Genomic DNA, 16,047 nt, shown 5'->3' on the forward strand with positions numbered 1-16,047 from the left:
AACTTCCTTGGCTTCACCTGGCCGAGTGTTGCAATGCAAACAAGGCGTCAACAAGACAAGTTGATAACACGGACCGTGTAGGCAGCTGGTATAAGGTCAGAATGCCAAAGATAGGCCTACAAATCGTTGACATTTTGTGTATATTCTGCAGCCTTGACGCTACGGTCTATGGTAAGACATCTTCATACCAAAAGCCTTATTTTGTGGTTATATCTGTTACAGTTGGTTTATTTTGTCTGCGCATGCAGTGACTAGCGATGACAGGTAAAAGTAGGGCTCACGTTTTATTCGTTCAAGTTCACAAACACGAACGTTGTTTATGTGAATAGACAGCCGTAAAGTTGGCTGTTATACATGTGGACAACTGCTGTGAAGTTGGCTGGACATGGTGTGTTTTACGAAACCGAGGCCAGCCTCTTTTCAGGCCAAAGTCATGATGTGATTATGATATATAACATAATTATATATGCCTAATATAATGTGATTAAATTGCATACGTTTTGATTGGCGAAAGCCACTGTTAGTGTTGTTGGGGGGTTTTTGTTTCGCTTTGATGAAGGCTACTGTATGTCTGAGTGAAAAATATTTTTTAGCAAAGGTAATTTCAAAATAAACTTCCACAGGAGTAGGCCTAATCATGGGTGTGAACAACTATTCATATATTATTTTAGCATGCATCCTATAATTAAGGGATTGTCTCTCTCAATTAGCTTTATTAAATATTTGTTTTGACAGGTGCCCATTCACTGTTGGCCTTTGCCACATATATCAAAGGACACACACCTTTTCACGAATTCAGTGCAGTGCTGATGCTGGATGACATTCAGATTGGGTACTATTCCTCCGCAGAACAAAAGCTTCTCTCAAGAGGACCTATGAATGATGAGGAAATGTTTGGGACCAGTGACCAGAAAAATGCCTTCACAGTATTTACTATGATGCATGAGCACATGAGAGTTACAACACATAAACTGATGCATCACTATAATAGCACACATGGTAAGCAAATTCATTAATTAAGTATTCTTGTAATTATAAATATTCAAGGGTGACATCTGAATGGATTTATTGGAGTAATGTAAATGTGTGTGTGTTTGTGTGTGTGTGTGTGTGTGTGTGTGTGTGTGTGTGTGTGTGTGTGTGTGTGTGTGTGTGTGTGTGTGTGTGTGTGTGTGTTTCCTTTCTACCTCATAGGGGTGCAGTTTCACCAGCGAATATTTGGCTGTGATTTACAAGCCAAGAACAGACCAGGGAGAATGGTGAGTAAGGAATCTTTCAATGGAGACCATGGAGATGAAAAGTACCTCAGCATTCCTGACCAAACCCTTCAGACTGAATTCAAATGGCCGGGAGCCTGGGACACCCTCCAGTCGGAGAGTTTCAAATGGGTCATTGCAGACTTTTACCAGCCTATCTGCATCAGTGCACTTTATACATTTCTTGAGCAGAACAAGAGACGTGTGAGGAGAAAAGGTAATGCAATGTATTGAGAAGTCACATGACGCTACACTGACGATTTTGTAAGCGATTCATTTTAGTATGATCCTTAAATTCACTTTGAGTGTATACGGTTATGTGGAAGAGAGATGAAAAAAATAAACAGGACATTCCAGCTAGCCATCCAGGCTACTTTGTGGTTACATTGTGGTTCTGCAGGACAGAACTAAAGACCCCGCTCATATGTACAGTGAAAAAAGCAATTCACAGCATGAAATATTAACAAGACAATATGAGCAAAAGATGACCATTATCATGTATCATGCAAGTCTTTATCAGTGCCAGCTCCGTTGATGGTGTTCTTTGGTTAGCTGACTAGGCGTAGACCAAAACTGTGTAGTTCTGTCAGGACCACTTAAGCCAAAAACACACAAGACAGAAATATCTTTAGAACCAACTTTATTTGTATTTGGCGGTATGGCTCTGTTCAGAGGAAATTCCCTGTCTTTCCATGAGCTCCTAAATGACTTTATTTCAAGTTAAACCATTTTGAGGTGGAGCTGGGGAGGAGGTGGGTTGCAAAGCAGCGAGCAGAGAAAGCAATGATAGTAAACAGACTGATGCAGCTTAAATAAGGCGCCCTAATGAGAGCGACCACTTGTGAGCGAAGGGAACGATCAGTTGAGCGGAACAGATGTGGGCTAGGTTTGGAATAGCCAATAAGAAACTGACAGCAGCTGACAGCGGGCTTTAAGCATTCAAATCTGTTATCACTCATGTTCTGTAATGTTTAATGTTTAATCTGATTAGTCAAGCCCAGAGTCCGGCTCATCCAGAGGGCACTCCCAGACTCTGGAGGGGCCAAAATCACCTGCCTGGGCACTGGTTTCTACCCCCGTCACATCAACCTGACCCTGCTCAGAGATGGCCAGTCTGTGTCTGATCACCAGATCACAGGGGGGGAGCTGCTACCTAACTGTGATGAGACGTACCAAATGAGGAAGAGCTTGGAGGTCAGTGCAGAGGAACTGCAACAGCACCATTACACCTGCACAGCTGAACACCGTAGCCTGGACAATAAGCTGGACATACCTTTAGGTAATGATTTTCATCAGACCTCGTCAGATCTTAAAGCGAGTGAGATTTTGCATATGCTTGTATCCAAAAGGCACTACTAGCAACATCAGGTTTGGGATTTGAACTTTGACCCAACCTTAGGTGGTCATGCCCCTCCAGGGCCCTAATCTTATAGTGTTACAGTAATTCTTGCATATAAGCCGCATTGTGAATAATCCGCAGGTCAGTGTTTTATGGAAGTTAAAAGAAACAAAACCATATTAACAGCCCCCCTGTAATAACCTCATAGCTGAAGAAATTTTGCTAAATCAATGTATAAGCCGCGGCTAATAGTCGGGAAATTACGGCATTTAGTTGTCATTTACCGGCAGATTTATATTTTCTCCTAATTTGTAATTGTGTGGTTCAGGAAATAAAAGTTCTTACATAGTCTGATTTTGTTATTCTAGATTATGAGCCTTTTCCAGGTGGAAAATATACTGTGATAGCGGTGGTGGTGGTGTTGCTTGCATGTCTAATTGGATCCATCATCGCCCTTCTCATTTGTAGACGAAAATGTAAAGGTAGGTTTTCAATCAAGAGGAATTCTACTCCCTCACAAGCTTTTTTGGTTTTGTTTACACTGTGAGAACTGGGCAAATATGACACACCTTAAAACTGGCTTAGACCCACACAGTGTAGATGACTATTAGTAAGATTACAGAGATTCCTCATGACTAATAAAGCTGAGACTTTGTGACGTTGTGACATTTATTAGAGTGCATGCAAATGCACTCTACTGTTATCCGACATCTTCTTATCGATATTATTCTTCTTCAGACACTTTTTGTGCGTTCAATTCAGCTTCAACCGCTCGACGTAGAAACTTCATTCAAACTGCGCTGCGTAGGTCTTACTTAGGTGACTTCAGCTATGTAATTTTCAACTTTGTAACTTTTATACTTTTTGAACTATTAAATAAAAACTATTAAAATTTCCCCATAGACTTAACATTGGATTATGACATCATAATAGGGCAATTAGAATGTTATGCCAGGTGGCCAGCCCCACCTGCAGCAGCTCTGTCATTCTCAGGCTTTAAGCATACAATCTCTCTGTGAAGACTACATATCCTGTAAACTGTTTCCTCTGTCCACAACTGTTTCAAAATAAAAGTCCTCACTGCAATAATACACTATTAAATCATTTAACCATTGAAACTACTCAACTATTTAACTGTTCAACCATTCCAACTGTCAGTTATCATCAACTATGCCTCCAGTCAACTACATGAAACCTCCACTTACCTAGCAACCAACATAGCAACCATTAAAATTAAACTTTTATGACAGTATCCATAGCAACCAACATGATTATACTACAGTAACCTCTTTATTTCTGATTAGTGCTGCCACTAACGACTAATTTTCTAACGATTAATCTTTCGACTAATTCTTCGATTAGTCGACTAATCTAAACGACTATTTAAAAAAAAAAATCAAGTTTTCGTTATTTTGTTGTGTCCATTTTATTTTTAACTCAACTGAAGGGCCAAAACATGACATATAGCCATAGATATAGATATGATCATATCAATATCAGCCTACTTTTGTAGAGTTAATAACAGAATTAATAACATTACAGCCGTTAAGAGACGGGAGACCAAAAATAAATAGGGGGTCAATAGCAAAACGATTAGTCGACTAAAAAAATTGGCATCGACTAATTTTCATAATCGATTAGTCCGATTATGTCGATTAATCGCGGCAGCACTATTTCTGATAGTGGCCATCATGGATACCCTAGTAACAAATGTTTCAAAATAAAAGTCCTCACTAGCAAGTTAGCATGGTTAGCATTGTTAGCATAGTTAGCATTTTAAGCATAACTGCTAGAAATCATTAGCTAAGTTAGCTACTCAACCTGGTTAGCATTGTTAGCATAGGTAACATTGTTAGCATAGTTAGCATTTTTAGCATAACTGATAGAAATCATCAACTAAGTTAGCTAATCAACCTGGTTAGCATTGGTAAACATATCTACATGATGTATCTGTACATTTTTGCATTTTCATGCACTCGTAATTTCCCTGGAATTACATTCTCTAGTTAATCACTGTTGTATTGCCTGAGTGAACGGCTTGTAACCCGGGTTGTAACTTAAAGAGGTAGACATTCGCCAACTTTCTCAGTTACATTACTCAGCCTGTATAGAGAGAACAAAATCCATATTCTTTTGCACTACCCCATACATTGACATTTAATTATGCTAGTAATGAATTGAATTATGTTGATATGAAATACAAGCATAAACACACTTTTATGACCACTTACTCTGATAATAGACATCAGATAGATAAGCCTTAAACATTTTCCATAGAACTCAGGTTCTGTTCCTGTAGTTGAGTTTTGTGTCAATGTGACTGAATCATCTGTGAGCGTCTCTGATTTCAGATGGTGAAAAGAGAAAGGAGCACAAGGAAGAGGAGAAGGAGGATGAGAGAACTCTTGTCAAGAGTCTGAGATAAGAGTCACGTTTATTTTAAAGGTTCTCTACGCACCAATAATATGGTATAGGCTCATGCTGCACGTTTCAGTAGCCTACTCTACGCACCAATAATATGGTATAGGCTCATGCTACACGTTTCAGTACTCTACGCACCAATAATATGGTATAGGCTCATGCTACACGTTTCAGTCACTTAAGATTTCTGTTCTCGCACCGCGTTTTGGAAATGCTCAAATCACACTGCTCTGCAAGACAGACAGCCGAGAAATAAATTAATTTGCCGGCAATGAATTTGAACGGAACGGAATGAGCAGACCAGCGCTGGCCCACTGATTATGACATCTTTTAATAAGGCATTGTGCGTCTGCTCAAACTCTGTGAGAAATCAGATGAAAATTCAACCAGTTTCTCGGGTCCAACTGATTCGGAGTTAGTAGGAGATATCTTTATCCCAAGTAGGAGATGTCTTTATCCAAAACATACTAAGGAACCCGGCAGTGATTCAGTGAAATCACACCCAGAACAATTGTATAGAAGGCGGCAACACTAATTGTACCACCAACTCTCAACCAGGTGTTCATGTGTGTATTCACTCAAGCTATAAGGTTGGTGCACCAAGTCTGAGAAGACTGCAATGTAGCTTTATCTAACCATTTCAATACTGCTGGTGCTCCCCAGTATGACCACAGGTTACATGTTTATCCATGTCATTAATGTTAATGTCATCATGCAAATCTATCAAATAGCTGACAGACTGCCAAACATATATGCTGCTCTCTATCAAAAAAACAGTGGGACCCATACTGGTAATTTCCGATGTTCATTAAGTCACGACCCATATACCAACGTGATCTATATTTTTAGCATCCAAGCCAAGTGATACGGTGAGCTATGTGGTAAGATAAGCAAAGTCTTGGTTCTCGTTTGGAACATGCTGATGTTTGGCATTATATTTGGTTCTCAACTCCTGATATGATGTTGCCTTTCAAAGTACATGATGCTACTCGACAAGTTTGTATTTGACATGGATGCTTTGTTTCCATGTGGCATTTTAGTTTTGATACTTTCATACTCTTGTGTGCCAGCAATTCACTGCACACCACACACTGGAATTTCTGTCATTTTGTCCTCAACTTAAGTGAATCCATAGTCTTCTTCTAATATCAGGGTCGCACTTGCATTTCCCGCTAAAATGATGTCTAACATGACCTGTTACATGCACATTGTCTATGTCCACATATGAATAGTCCATCAAAATAAAGGTTTGATATTAGATAGCACCACAGCCCACTGTTGGGTCCTGACCTACCAGTTAAGAAACTGATCTAAACTATAGGCCTACCCGCACTGCACTTTATTTGTTCTTTTATCTGTATGCACTTTAGTACCTCCTGAAATATAAACTGTAAGCAGTGTAGTGGAAATAAGCGGCCATAAGCGGTGAGCTATGCTGGCCTCCGAGCTCGTAGTTCGAACACCATTGTTAACAAATAAATGTCTTAAAACCTGCCTCAGTCTGCTTGCATTCAATTTTCTTACCACAGCAGCAGGTTACTACATATACACAGGGCCAGGGCTATCCTGTACAAATTCTCTCAGGTGAGCAATGTTGCAGGGCAACCCTAATGATCATCAGGTTTTCTTGATCATCCAATCAGAACATGTGGAAATGGTTATGTAGTTGCCCAGCAACACTGTTCAAAAAGCTGCAACCTGCATCATACCCTTCAGGTTTTTCACGCGTCTGTACAATATATGAATGCAAACCTCGCTATTCACTGTATACAATTATTTATTATCTACCATAGTAGATTTACCAGGATGTTGTACACTGCTTCTACAAATTTTGTGTCATTAGTGTGTTACTTCAATGTCCTATTTTTTTCCCACAAGTTTGTTATGAGGTGCTGAGACACTTCACATTAGCCTACTCTGTGCGAAATTGATTTGCTTTGTGATGTGAATATATAATGAAATAAACACATGCATGTTTTACAATTCATAGGTTATTGTATTCTTTGTAAACGTTTGTGATGTGAATATATAATGAAATAAACAAATGCATAGTTTACAATTCATGGGTTATTGTATTCTTTGTAAATGTTTGTGATGTGAATATATAATGAAATAAAGACATGCATATTTTACAATTCATGGGTTATTGTACTCTTTGTAAATGTTAACTTATGACTGATGGATGGGTTTTTCTGGCACGGGTCTCTCCCTGAAGTGAATGCGCTGATGGTCCTTGAGGCGATCACGCCGTGGGAAACCCTTCCCACACTGCGGACATGTGTACGGACTCCACCCTGTGTGGGTCCACTGGTGCATCCTGAGATTTTTATACGCGGCGAACCGTCTACCACACGTGGTGCACTGGTGTGGTTTCTCCCCTGTATGGGCACGCAGGTGTTCCAGAAGGGTCAGCCGTCTCGTGAAGCTCTTGTTGCACTGGACGCAGGTGTGCGGGCTCTGTCCCGTGTGAGTCCACTGGTGTCTCTTGAGGTTCATCTCGGTGGTGAAGCTCTTGCCACAGATGCTGCACAGGTACTGTTTCTTCCCAGAGTGGAGGCTGTGAAACACTGTGAAGTTCTCGCCACGGACGGAGTAGGCGTAAGGCATTCCTGCCGCGTTCCCATGCCGGTGCGTCCCTAGTGTTGGGCCGTACAGGAATGTTTTCTTACGCACGTCAGAGACACATTCGAACCTCTCCTCGGTCTCGGTGGTGGGAGAGATGGAGGAGGGGGATGTCTGCTGGATACTGCGGACATCCGGTAACCCAGAGGGAGGTGAAGTTGATGCGTTGGATGTCCCTTTACCTGTTTAACCAGAAGGACACACACATCATGTATATACAGTACATCTTTCTTTAACATATCTTTCTTTGCACTTCATGGTGGTTGTACAGTACTGTTGTATGATTAGTGTGAGCTGGTGAGTGTAAAAGCTGTGATGTGAAAGAGTGCATTTATGGATCCCGGGGACAGTCTGTGGTGCATGTTGTGGCTAACTTGAGCCAGGTGTGCATTGCTGTTCGTTGTGTGGTATTAAAGGTACACTACGCAAGATCTTCACCTTTACGAAACCAATTTGTTGCATGGCTATACAGCATAGACGTAGTAAGCTCCTACCGAGAAAACCAGCCAGGCAACTTCCAGCCTTGAAACATTACTTTGTCGGTAATGAAATCGTTTCTGCCTGTTGTCCTTCACCTCCGCAGCAAAAGCATTTGCATTGTGTACAGGGGGTATAAGTAGTGTGAAGTTGGCTATTCACAATAGCAAAGTAACGTATACTTACACTCTGGACTCCACTGCAGTATCTACCTACTCATATCTATGCTTAATACATTTCATGATCATGAGCCTTACGCTGGTCATCTTTTTTGTCCTCTTCGTCCGTTCCTCGCTGTTTGTACCTCCAAGAGCAGTCCACCAGCACCACTGACACGTCCTTAAACTGGGCCAGAGACCCAGGCTCTGTACTGGACAGGTGCGTCTCAGGGGACACGACTGGATTTCTGTTTGATTTCTTTTGCTTGTCCTGAAACACATTGATCACACATTGGGGGAAAAACTTTTTTAGACAACTCTTCATGACTACGCAACATCTTTTATGGTAATATATGGGTTCATAGTCTGGTTAAGCAGTATTAAATGGAGAGAAGGGCGACAACAACGCCTCGTTATGTTTGTGTTCCTATTGGACGTCAATTTTACATTTGAATCCCAGATCATATTTGCGAAAAGAAAGAGACACAAGCATGACACATGACATTCTGTGTAAACCCAGACCAACCTGTTCCTGTCCAAAATTTGAAATTTGGAAAGGATCCCACTGACGTTTCAGAATCACCAAAAACCAAGGAATGTGTATTTTATTTGGAACAAATTGTCTTTGTTTACAAGACAGACATTTCTGCTGCACTTCTGAAATGATTTGGCAAGACTGCACAAATTTCACTGCTGGTTATGCTTCTGAAAGTGGTACAAGGGGAAGTTCAGAAACAGGCATCAATGGGATCCTTTCAAGGTTGTAGTTTTGGTGTCAGTTTTGGTAGGCACACAGCAACCCAACATAATATTGGTATGGAACATTATGCCAATCAAAACCTACAGTAAGCCCTTGAATCCTTGACCTGCACAGCAAGTTCAAATCAGCTAACTGGTTCATCGGGTTCACCCAAGCAACTGTTTCAGAACAAATCGAAACAAATTCCAATTCAAAATGTGGTTCAAGTCACAGATGCCATTAAGTTTTGATGTGAACATACTGTACACAGTATGTAGGATGGTGGTAGCATAGTGGCTAAGGAGCTGGGCTAGTATATAGTAGCCTGAGAAGTTGTGGGTTCCAGGTACCCAGCTTCCACCGTAATATAATTGACATTATGAGTCAAACGTGTATGGAAAAAGAGGGATATTGCATATTTTATCTTTTGATCATTCTTGGTAAGAAATTCTCATATCACAATATTGACAATATAGTAGCATGATGATGTTTTTGCATAGCATTGTGCACAGTTTGAAAATGCTTCTATATGCAAGAAGGTGCCCAGCACTTTACAGAGCTGTGAGCTCATATGAGATGTGATCTGGGTGCAATTTGACCAACTTGAGATTCTTATACCATCCAAGCAATATCCAAGATTTTGGCAGGATGGTATAGAGATTGAGAACATGACGTAAAACGCAAGGCATTTTGGGAATCCAAAACTTAAGTAGTTTTACTGACGTGCGGGAACAACGCGGTGCAGTGGTCGAAATGCTGTTTATCTGCTGTGTAATAAAATTCAATAGAGTAACATGAAGATTGTCTTTTGTCGTTTTCCATCGTGGAAGAATAATAGTACATAGTACATAATTCTTTGTGTTTTAATGATGTTGGTCATATGTCTTAGCGATCTCTATACAGGATTTTGCTAGGGGACAGTGTCAAGAATGTTGCTAGGAATCTTAAGTTGGTCAAATTTCACCAGGGAGGGTTGGAACAGAGCAAAAATCAAGGATTTTTGAGTGCACCATGTGATGGGTTTTCGTGATCACATCACATACATTATTAATAATAATACTATTATTAATTAACTAGTTAGTTATGTGGCTATTACACACATAACTATTTATAAGTATTAGCTTATCTGATTAAATGTTTTTTGAAACAGTCAACTGCATATTCTTTGCACAACTGTCCCTATCTAAATAAACAATAAAATCGAATCACAAAAATTAGAATCCAAACACTGTACCTGGACAATTTCCGTTTTCATATCTGTATCTGTGGAGATACAGTATTCTGATCTGGAGTGAGTTTCCTCTGTGGAGGGAACAGAAAAAAAAACAGGCTGGTGGATGATACAAGGGGCAACGTTTTGAGCAAGGTTGCTGGGCAACTATTACATTTCACCTGGAAAAAGTATTCCTCCTATAAGCAAACTATAATTGCCAAGTGTTGCTCAAACAGTTCCCATTTACATTAGTCAGTTGGAAGATGTTTTTATCTGAAGGGGTTTTCATCCACTGATCTACAAAGAATTATTTGGAGATTATTTCAGCACAGTACACACGTATTTCACGTTAATTAAGAAGTAAACCTCAGGAGGCTACGGTTTATAGTGATTTTTGAACAGTTGAGCTAAGGTATGTTAGAGAAGAATCATTCTTCCACCACACAATGTACATCTTCAGAGACATACGGTATAGCAGAATGGTTGCAAAGCAACACACACTGTCAATCAATAAATATCTTTTTATAATATAGACCATTAATTATTCAACATCAGACTGCGACTTGCCCCATACAAAAAGCTAACCCTTAGTTGAAATAGCAGAGATTTGTTACATGCGTGTGTGCCTTTGTGTGTGTAACTCTTTTGCTTTAGCACTTGGTCCTTACCCTGCTGGCTGCACTCTCCAAAGCCATCATCCTCAGCTGCTGCTTCCTCTTTAATCTCCACCTCGAGACCCTCCAGCCTCTCCGAGTCAGAAAAGTCCAGCGAACCCTGAGGGTCAAACAAGATCAGCAGATCTTGAACACCAGGAAAACCTGTCAGACTCTGTCCAAACACGTGTGTGACTGACGTGTCTACATATGTGTGTACCTGTACTTTGAGGTGGCTCTCCCAGTCCTGCAGACATTCATTCACTTCCTGAAATGTCCTAATGAGGTAAGAGGTCAGAGTTCAAACGACAGAGTCTGAACAAACAAAAACCACAAGAAACAATAGAAAGCCGTGATGTCTTTAAAATAACTTTTGTAAATAAGCAATATGGCACTTGTGATTGTGATCGTGACTTGCAAATATTGCCTTGGCTGTGATACAGCTGTAGGCATGAGCCCCCAGATCACAATCATGGCGATATCATGCCGATATCACTCATGTAATATTGCTTAAATTAAAATACTTTGTGAATGCAAGTCCACAGTTTTGGAGGGAGGGAGCAAGAGAATGCAAATACCGATGTTCACTTGAATCTTGGGACTGGAACTGTTGATACAGGTCCTTCAGTTCATTATCCAGCAGAGCTACAGTCTGTATAAACACACATACAATGATGAAAAAAAAAAATCTCTCACTCTCTCTCTCTACCAACAAATACAGAAAAACAACTCCTACAAGTCAACTGTCAAGTTCTTCTATGCGGTCTGATTAGACATGCCCTGCTGTGTAACTGACACCCTCGGTTAGACTGGTTGAAAGAGAAAGTGGGTCATTCCATTACTCTGGAAATCCAGAGTTCTTGCGAAAGCACAATTTGAATTGTGTCCGCAAGATACTCTGGCCACAAGCAATGATGCACGTTACATTTACCTCAACCATCTGTGGTACCAATCAAATCGTTGTATCTGATATAGGCGGGCCAGAGGCGAGCTAAACTGATGACGACAGCGCTACAACTTTCGTTTTTGGTAGTAGTGTTATCCAATTGCGTGCAATGAGATTTTCAAATGCATGCTTGGTGCCGCCCCTCGAGTTGGGCCATTTTCATTTTTCGTGGCCAGAACCTTAATCTGAAAGATTCCACATGTATCCACATGGCACTAATCCTTATTCATGTCTATACTACTGTCTCTGCAACAAATGCACATGAAGATATTAGGGATTGCATTGGTAATGTTCAAAGGACTAAAATGATATGCGGGGTGGCTACTAGGAACACGGAAATCAATGTGAGAATAGCTGAGTTTGAAGTCATTTTGTGCCAGTGATGTACCATGTTTTATTCATACACATGAATACTTCCTATGGGTATCTTCAAGGGCCTAGTACTAGCTACCCACAAACCAGTTTAATCCTATGAAAATGACTGAAAAACACAACCTAATCTTGTTTAATCCTTAAAATCTTCAAGTACATGATATGTGGAGACCTCAAATATTGGTACAATGTTAATGATAATAAATATAGTCTGTAAAGAAAAAAGATTGATACCAGAATGCATACAAAACAAGTTTTTACCACCCTCAGTGTCACTCTTTTTTTTAAAAAAAAATTCTAAATCCAGATCTGCCAACCAGGAACAGATTTTTGGCGTACACAAAAATAGTTTTGGATCTTTCAAGAGGGATCTTAAGCTATACAGTATCTATTCAAGATGCCCACCAGAAGCGGAGTTCAGCGGTGTTCGGCGGTCTGGGCTTGCCGCGCAGGATTTTAGAATAGTTTTCTATCTCTGTGCGGCTGCTGCGCGGCAGACGTTTCCAGTGGGCTTTGCTCCATTGAAAACAATGGAATTCTATTTTTTTTCGTGGCGCGCCGCGTACGCTTCTGGTGGGCGATGGCCTTTAGTCTACCATCTGTGGAACTATGCAGGTTTGGCGATTTCTTCGCTGTTTTCTTGTTTTACACTTGCAGGTTTCTCTGCAGAGCTTCCCCTACAGCTTTAGCTGTATTTATTTTCATTAGGTTTTCTTGTATTGATATTGTTTATTGTTTATATTGCTATTCTCTCTACTATAGACGGTTTTAACAGCAACAATAAAAACAACTATTATAGTCTGACCAACTTTTTAATTTGTTCACTGCTAAATTAATTATTGTACTGTTTTTGTTTGTGTCACTTTAGACAAAAGTGTCTGCTAAGCACCATAACTATAACTGTAACTGTAACTGTATATAAATATATTTTAGAGGGAGGTTGGTTGGTTGTTATTATTTAGCACCTTTCACAAAGATTCCATTGGTTTCTGGTGATCTGATTATAGTGCACTTCTGTTGGTTCTTAGCCTGCTGCCTGACAGCACGGCAGGATGAGCATAGCTCAGATAGAGCCATCAAAAAGCGAGTCAAAAAATACAGACTGGAGGAACTAAAGAGAGAGTTGGAGGCTTTGGGGGTTAACTTTGATGGACATGGATAAAAATGAAAACAAAAAGAACAAAAAGGAACTTCAAAAGCTCTTAATAAAGGAGCTGAAGCAGGTAGAGGATGGCAGAACTGGACAGGACAAGAGGTCTAGGGAGAAGGCAGAAGGATTAACTCTGCCCATGGAAATCCCTGAAGATGTCCTGAATGTTCTTAATGACCTGGATGCATTTTTGGACAAGGAATTGGAAGAATGTGAGGGAATTGAACAGAGAGACAACGATGTGAAAGCTGTACTCGACAGTCTCCTGAATAAAGTGGACTCCATTTTGGGTGAGTAGAAGACATCTGCTCATACTGGGTGTAAGAAAGAAGTAGCCTTGCATCACCAGAAAATACTTGAGCTTGAGCTTACTACATAAAAAGTAAGCTCACATTTAAAACATCACTCTAAATTGTTCCCCCATTATGTTTGGATTCAGAAGGACTGAAAGACAAAGGACAGAAGGAGAGAGTCTTGAGGCCAGAGGTTGGAGACAGGAAGGAGGAGGCCAAGCGGGAAGCCAATTTCTGGAGTGCCAGAGAGAACCACAAAGGCTCCGTCCCCAGAAGGAGGTTTCAGGGGGCCAGACACAGCACCACACGGCTGACTGTGTGAAGGATTCATAAGGACATATGACCACCAGAAAACCATCAATAAAACGATACAATATCTAGTCATCTAAATGTTTCTCCACAATTCATTTTTCAAATATAATTCTGCAACCTAATGACTCATACCAAGCCATACCCAGACCTGCCAACCTTGAAAGAATTTTATGAGACCTCAGACCAAATTTTACCACGTAGAGGATACCCCCGGATCCTCCAAGACTTTTTGAGACCTTTTCAATACCGCTTTGAATGAAATTCAATACCAACATCGTATCCGTTCACCCCTTCTACAGCCCAAAGTGAATGGGCTACAACCAGGGTAGCCTACTTTGGTGGCACTGTATGTGCGTGGGTGGGTGGGTGGGTGGGAGGAGGGGTGCATAAGGACTTTTTTAACATGGTTCAGGCCTTAAAACAAAGAAAATATTAGAGCCTGAATTACCTGTCTTTTGAAGATGTCATAAGCCTTGGAAACTTATTAGCATAGCCTACTAAAGTAAGTATGACATGATGCATATTGGAACAAATCAGAACTAATAAACTTGGTTGAGACAGACAGAGACAGACAGTCTTAAGGACTGATGAGGTGGGCGGGGTCGCCTAGTTTGCTTGTAGGCCTAATACTGCTTGCGCCTGCTGCTCCTTTATGCTTTAGTTTATCGTTGGATTGTTGTAACACACAACACACTCACACACTACATTACCTACACGCTACACACGCCAAGGTTTATAAAAATAAGTTGTAGTTAAAATGTTTCACGCCTCCATCTTCCCTCATTGTCAGGTTCCCTAGGCCCACACACACACACACACACGCACACACACACACACACCTGATTGGCTTGTGTGAGTGAGTTATCTTTTTCCTCCAGGAGTTTCTGTAGTTCTTCAATCTTCAGCGTCAGCTGTCGGTTTGACTGTGCATGCTCCGTCAGCCTCCTCTCACTCTCCACCTCTCTCTCCTCCAAGCGGCGGATCAACATGCAGAGCTCCTGGTTTTGACCTACTTCATGCTGATAAATACCCACACCAAACATCACAAGGTAAATCAAACACACATACTGTACACCAACCATGTTAATATACAGACACATGTTGAGCCAGAAAGCCAGAGGAGCATTCAAATTCAGCAAGCAGCTGAACACTTTTTTCCCTCTTTTAAGATTGAGGTCAGGTTATTTTTGCTAAGGTACAGTTGAATGAGAGAGACAGAATATATATATTTATGTGTCCAGGCATATGTCAATGTGTCTTACCTGTAATGCTTGAGTGATAAATTGAGTGGCCTTTTCCAGATTGATGCAAGCTTGTTTGTGCCTCATGTTCATATTCTGCTGATTGATCTCATCCATCTTCTCAAGGTCACATAGGCCTACAGTAGCCTACACAAACCAAGACAAAATCACATGTAAAACCACTCGCATTGAATATTTAACATTTAATTAGTCTTAGAGTTGTCGAGACTGAAAGGTGTCGTGGGAGAAGCTTCACAGTTGTTTGATTGTTTACATTTGTTCGGAAACACAGTTCACAGTTACCAGCTGTCTATGGGACCAGCGGCTAAGTGTCTCTTAAGTGTTAGTCTACTGCTCTTACCTGGAAACTTCATCCACCTTTGTGCTGTCTCTCCTCCGTAGCAAGCTTTCGAGTCGTCAGGTAGCAGCCTTTGGTGTTATGTCTTTCTAGTTTTGCACCATGTTTGGCAGGAATAATAATAATAATGATAATAATAATAATAATAATAAAGCATTACACAAAATAATGAGTATCTTGAACCTCCTTTGTGATTTTAGGCATTTGACATAGACATGATCGCACCTACGACTCCCTGACATGTAGGTAGGCTACCATAACAACAACACTACGTCTTCTTCGGCTTATTTGGGTAATTCCGATTTGATGCCTTATTGCCACCTACTGTTTTGGGGGTGAACTACAGGCAGAGAGGGTTCATTTGGAGTACTGAAGGATCTATCTAGCTAAACATTTCGAGTTCGCATACCCACATGAAAAAAATCTATAGTTTACTACAGAATTGACTATACTATAGATTACTATAGTTATAGTATACTATAATATACTACAATATA

The 16,047-nt window shown here is 40.6% G+C and overlaps 2 protein-coding genes across 3 annotated transcripts; one reads left to right on the top strand and one right to left on the bottom strand.

The window, feature by feature from the left end:
* Positions 1 to 873: 873 nt before the first annotated feature.
* On the top strand, positions 874 to 6,957 carry LOC134087186 (patr class I histocompatibility antigen, A-5 alpha chain-like). The gene is made up of 5 exons (XM_062540519.1): positions 874 to 999; positions 1,195 to 1,473; positions 2,248 to 2,535; positions 2,964 to 3,077; positions 4,947 to 6,957. Exons 1-5 carry the CDS (start codon positions 876 to 878, stop codon positions 5,018 to 5,020), a joined length of 879 nt encoding a protein of 292 aa, XP_062396503.1. The 5' UTR covers positions 874 to 875; the 3' UTR covers positions 5,021 to 6,957.
* Positions 6,806 to 15,798, bottom strand: LOC134087185 (zinc finger and SCAN domain-containing protein 2-like). Of its 2 annotated transcripts, none has more exons than XM_062540517.1 (9): positions 15,554 to 15,798; positions 15,214 to 15,329; positions 14,791 to 14,970; positions 11,457 to 11,530; positions 11,099 to 11,156; positions 10,894 to 10,999; positions 10,247 to 10,314; positions 8,373 to 8,544; positions 6,806 to 7,820 (listed from the first exon to the last, which is right to left on the bottom strand). In XM_062540517.1, exons 1-9 carry the CDS (start codon positions 15,564 to 15,566, stop codon positions 7,186 to 7,188), a joined length of 1,422 nt encoding a protein of 473 aa, XP_062396501.1. In that variant the 5' UTR covers positions 15,567 to 15,798; the 3' UTR covers positions 6,806 to 7,185. The 2 variants fall into 2 exon arrangements, with proteins under 2 accessions (XP_062396501.1, XP_062396502.1); XM_062540518.1 differs by having other exon boundaries at positions 15,214 to 15,339.
* Positions 15,799 to 16,047: the final 249 nt, after the last annotated feature.

This window comes from Sardina pilchardus, chromosome 7 (assembly GCF_963854185.1).
Source record: "Sardina pilchardus chromosome 7, fSarPil1.1, whole genome shotgun sequence".
NCBI classification, from domain to species: Eukaryota; Metazoa; Chordata; class Actinopteri; order Clupeiformes; family Clupeidae; genus Sardina; species Sardina pilchardus.

Bases quoted from the DNA above. Each gene is read 5' to 3' on its own strand.
- LOC134087186 (XM_062540519.1), top strand. From the start codon at position 876: ATGAATGATGAGGAAATGTTTGGGACCAGTGACCAGAAAAATGCCTTC. The intron at 1,474-2,247 runs GTAATGCAATGT...TAATCTGATTAG, and splicing joins GAGACGTGTGAGGAGAAAAG to TCAAGCCCAGAGTCCGGCTC. The intron at 3,078-4,946 runs GTAGGTTTTCAA...CTCTGATTTCAG, and splicing joins TTGTAGACGAAAATGTAAAG to ATGGTGAAAAGAGAAAGGAG.
- LOC134087185 (XM_062540517.1), bottom strand. The intron at 11,531-14,790 runs GTGTGTGTGTGT...GTGTTTATACAG, and splicing joins CACTCACACAAGCCAATCAG to ACTGTAGCTCTGCTGGATAA. The intron at 11,000-11,098 runs GTACACACATAT...TTTGACCCTCAG, and splicing joins AGAGCCACCTCAAAGTACAG to GGTTCGCTGGACTTTTCTGA.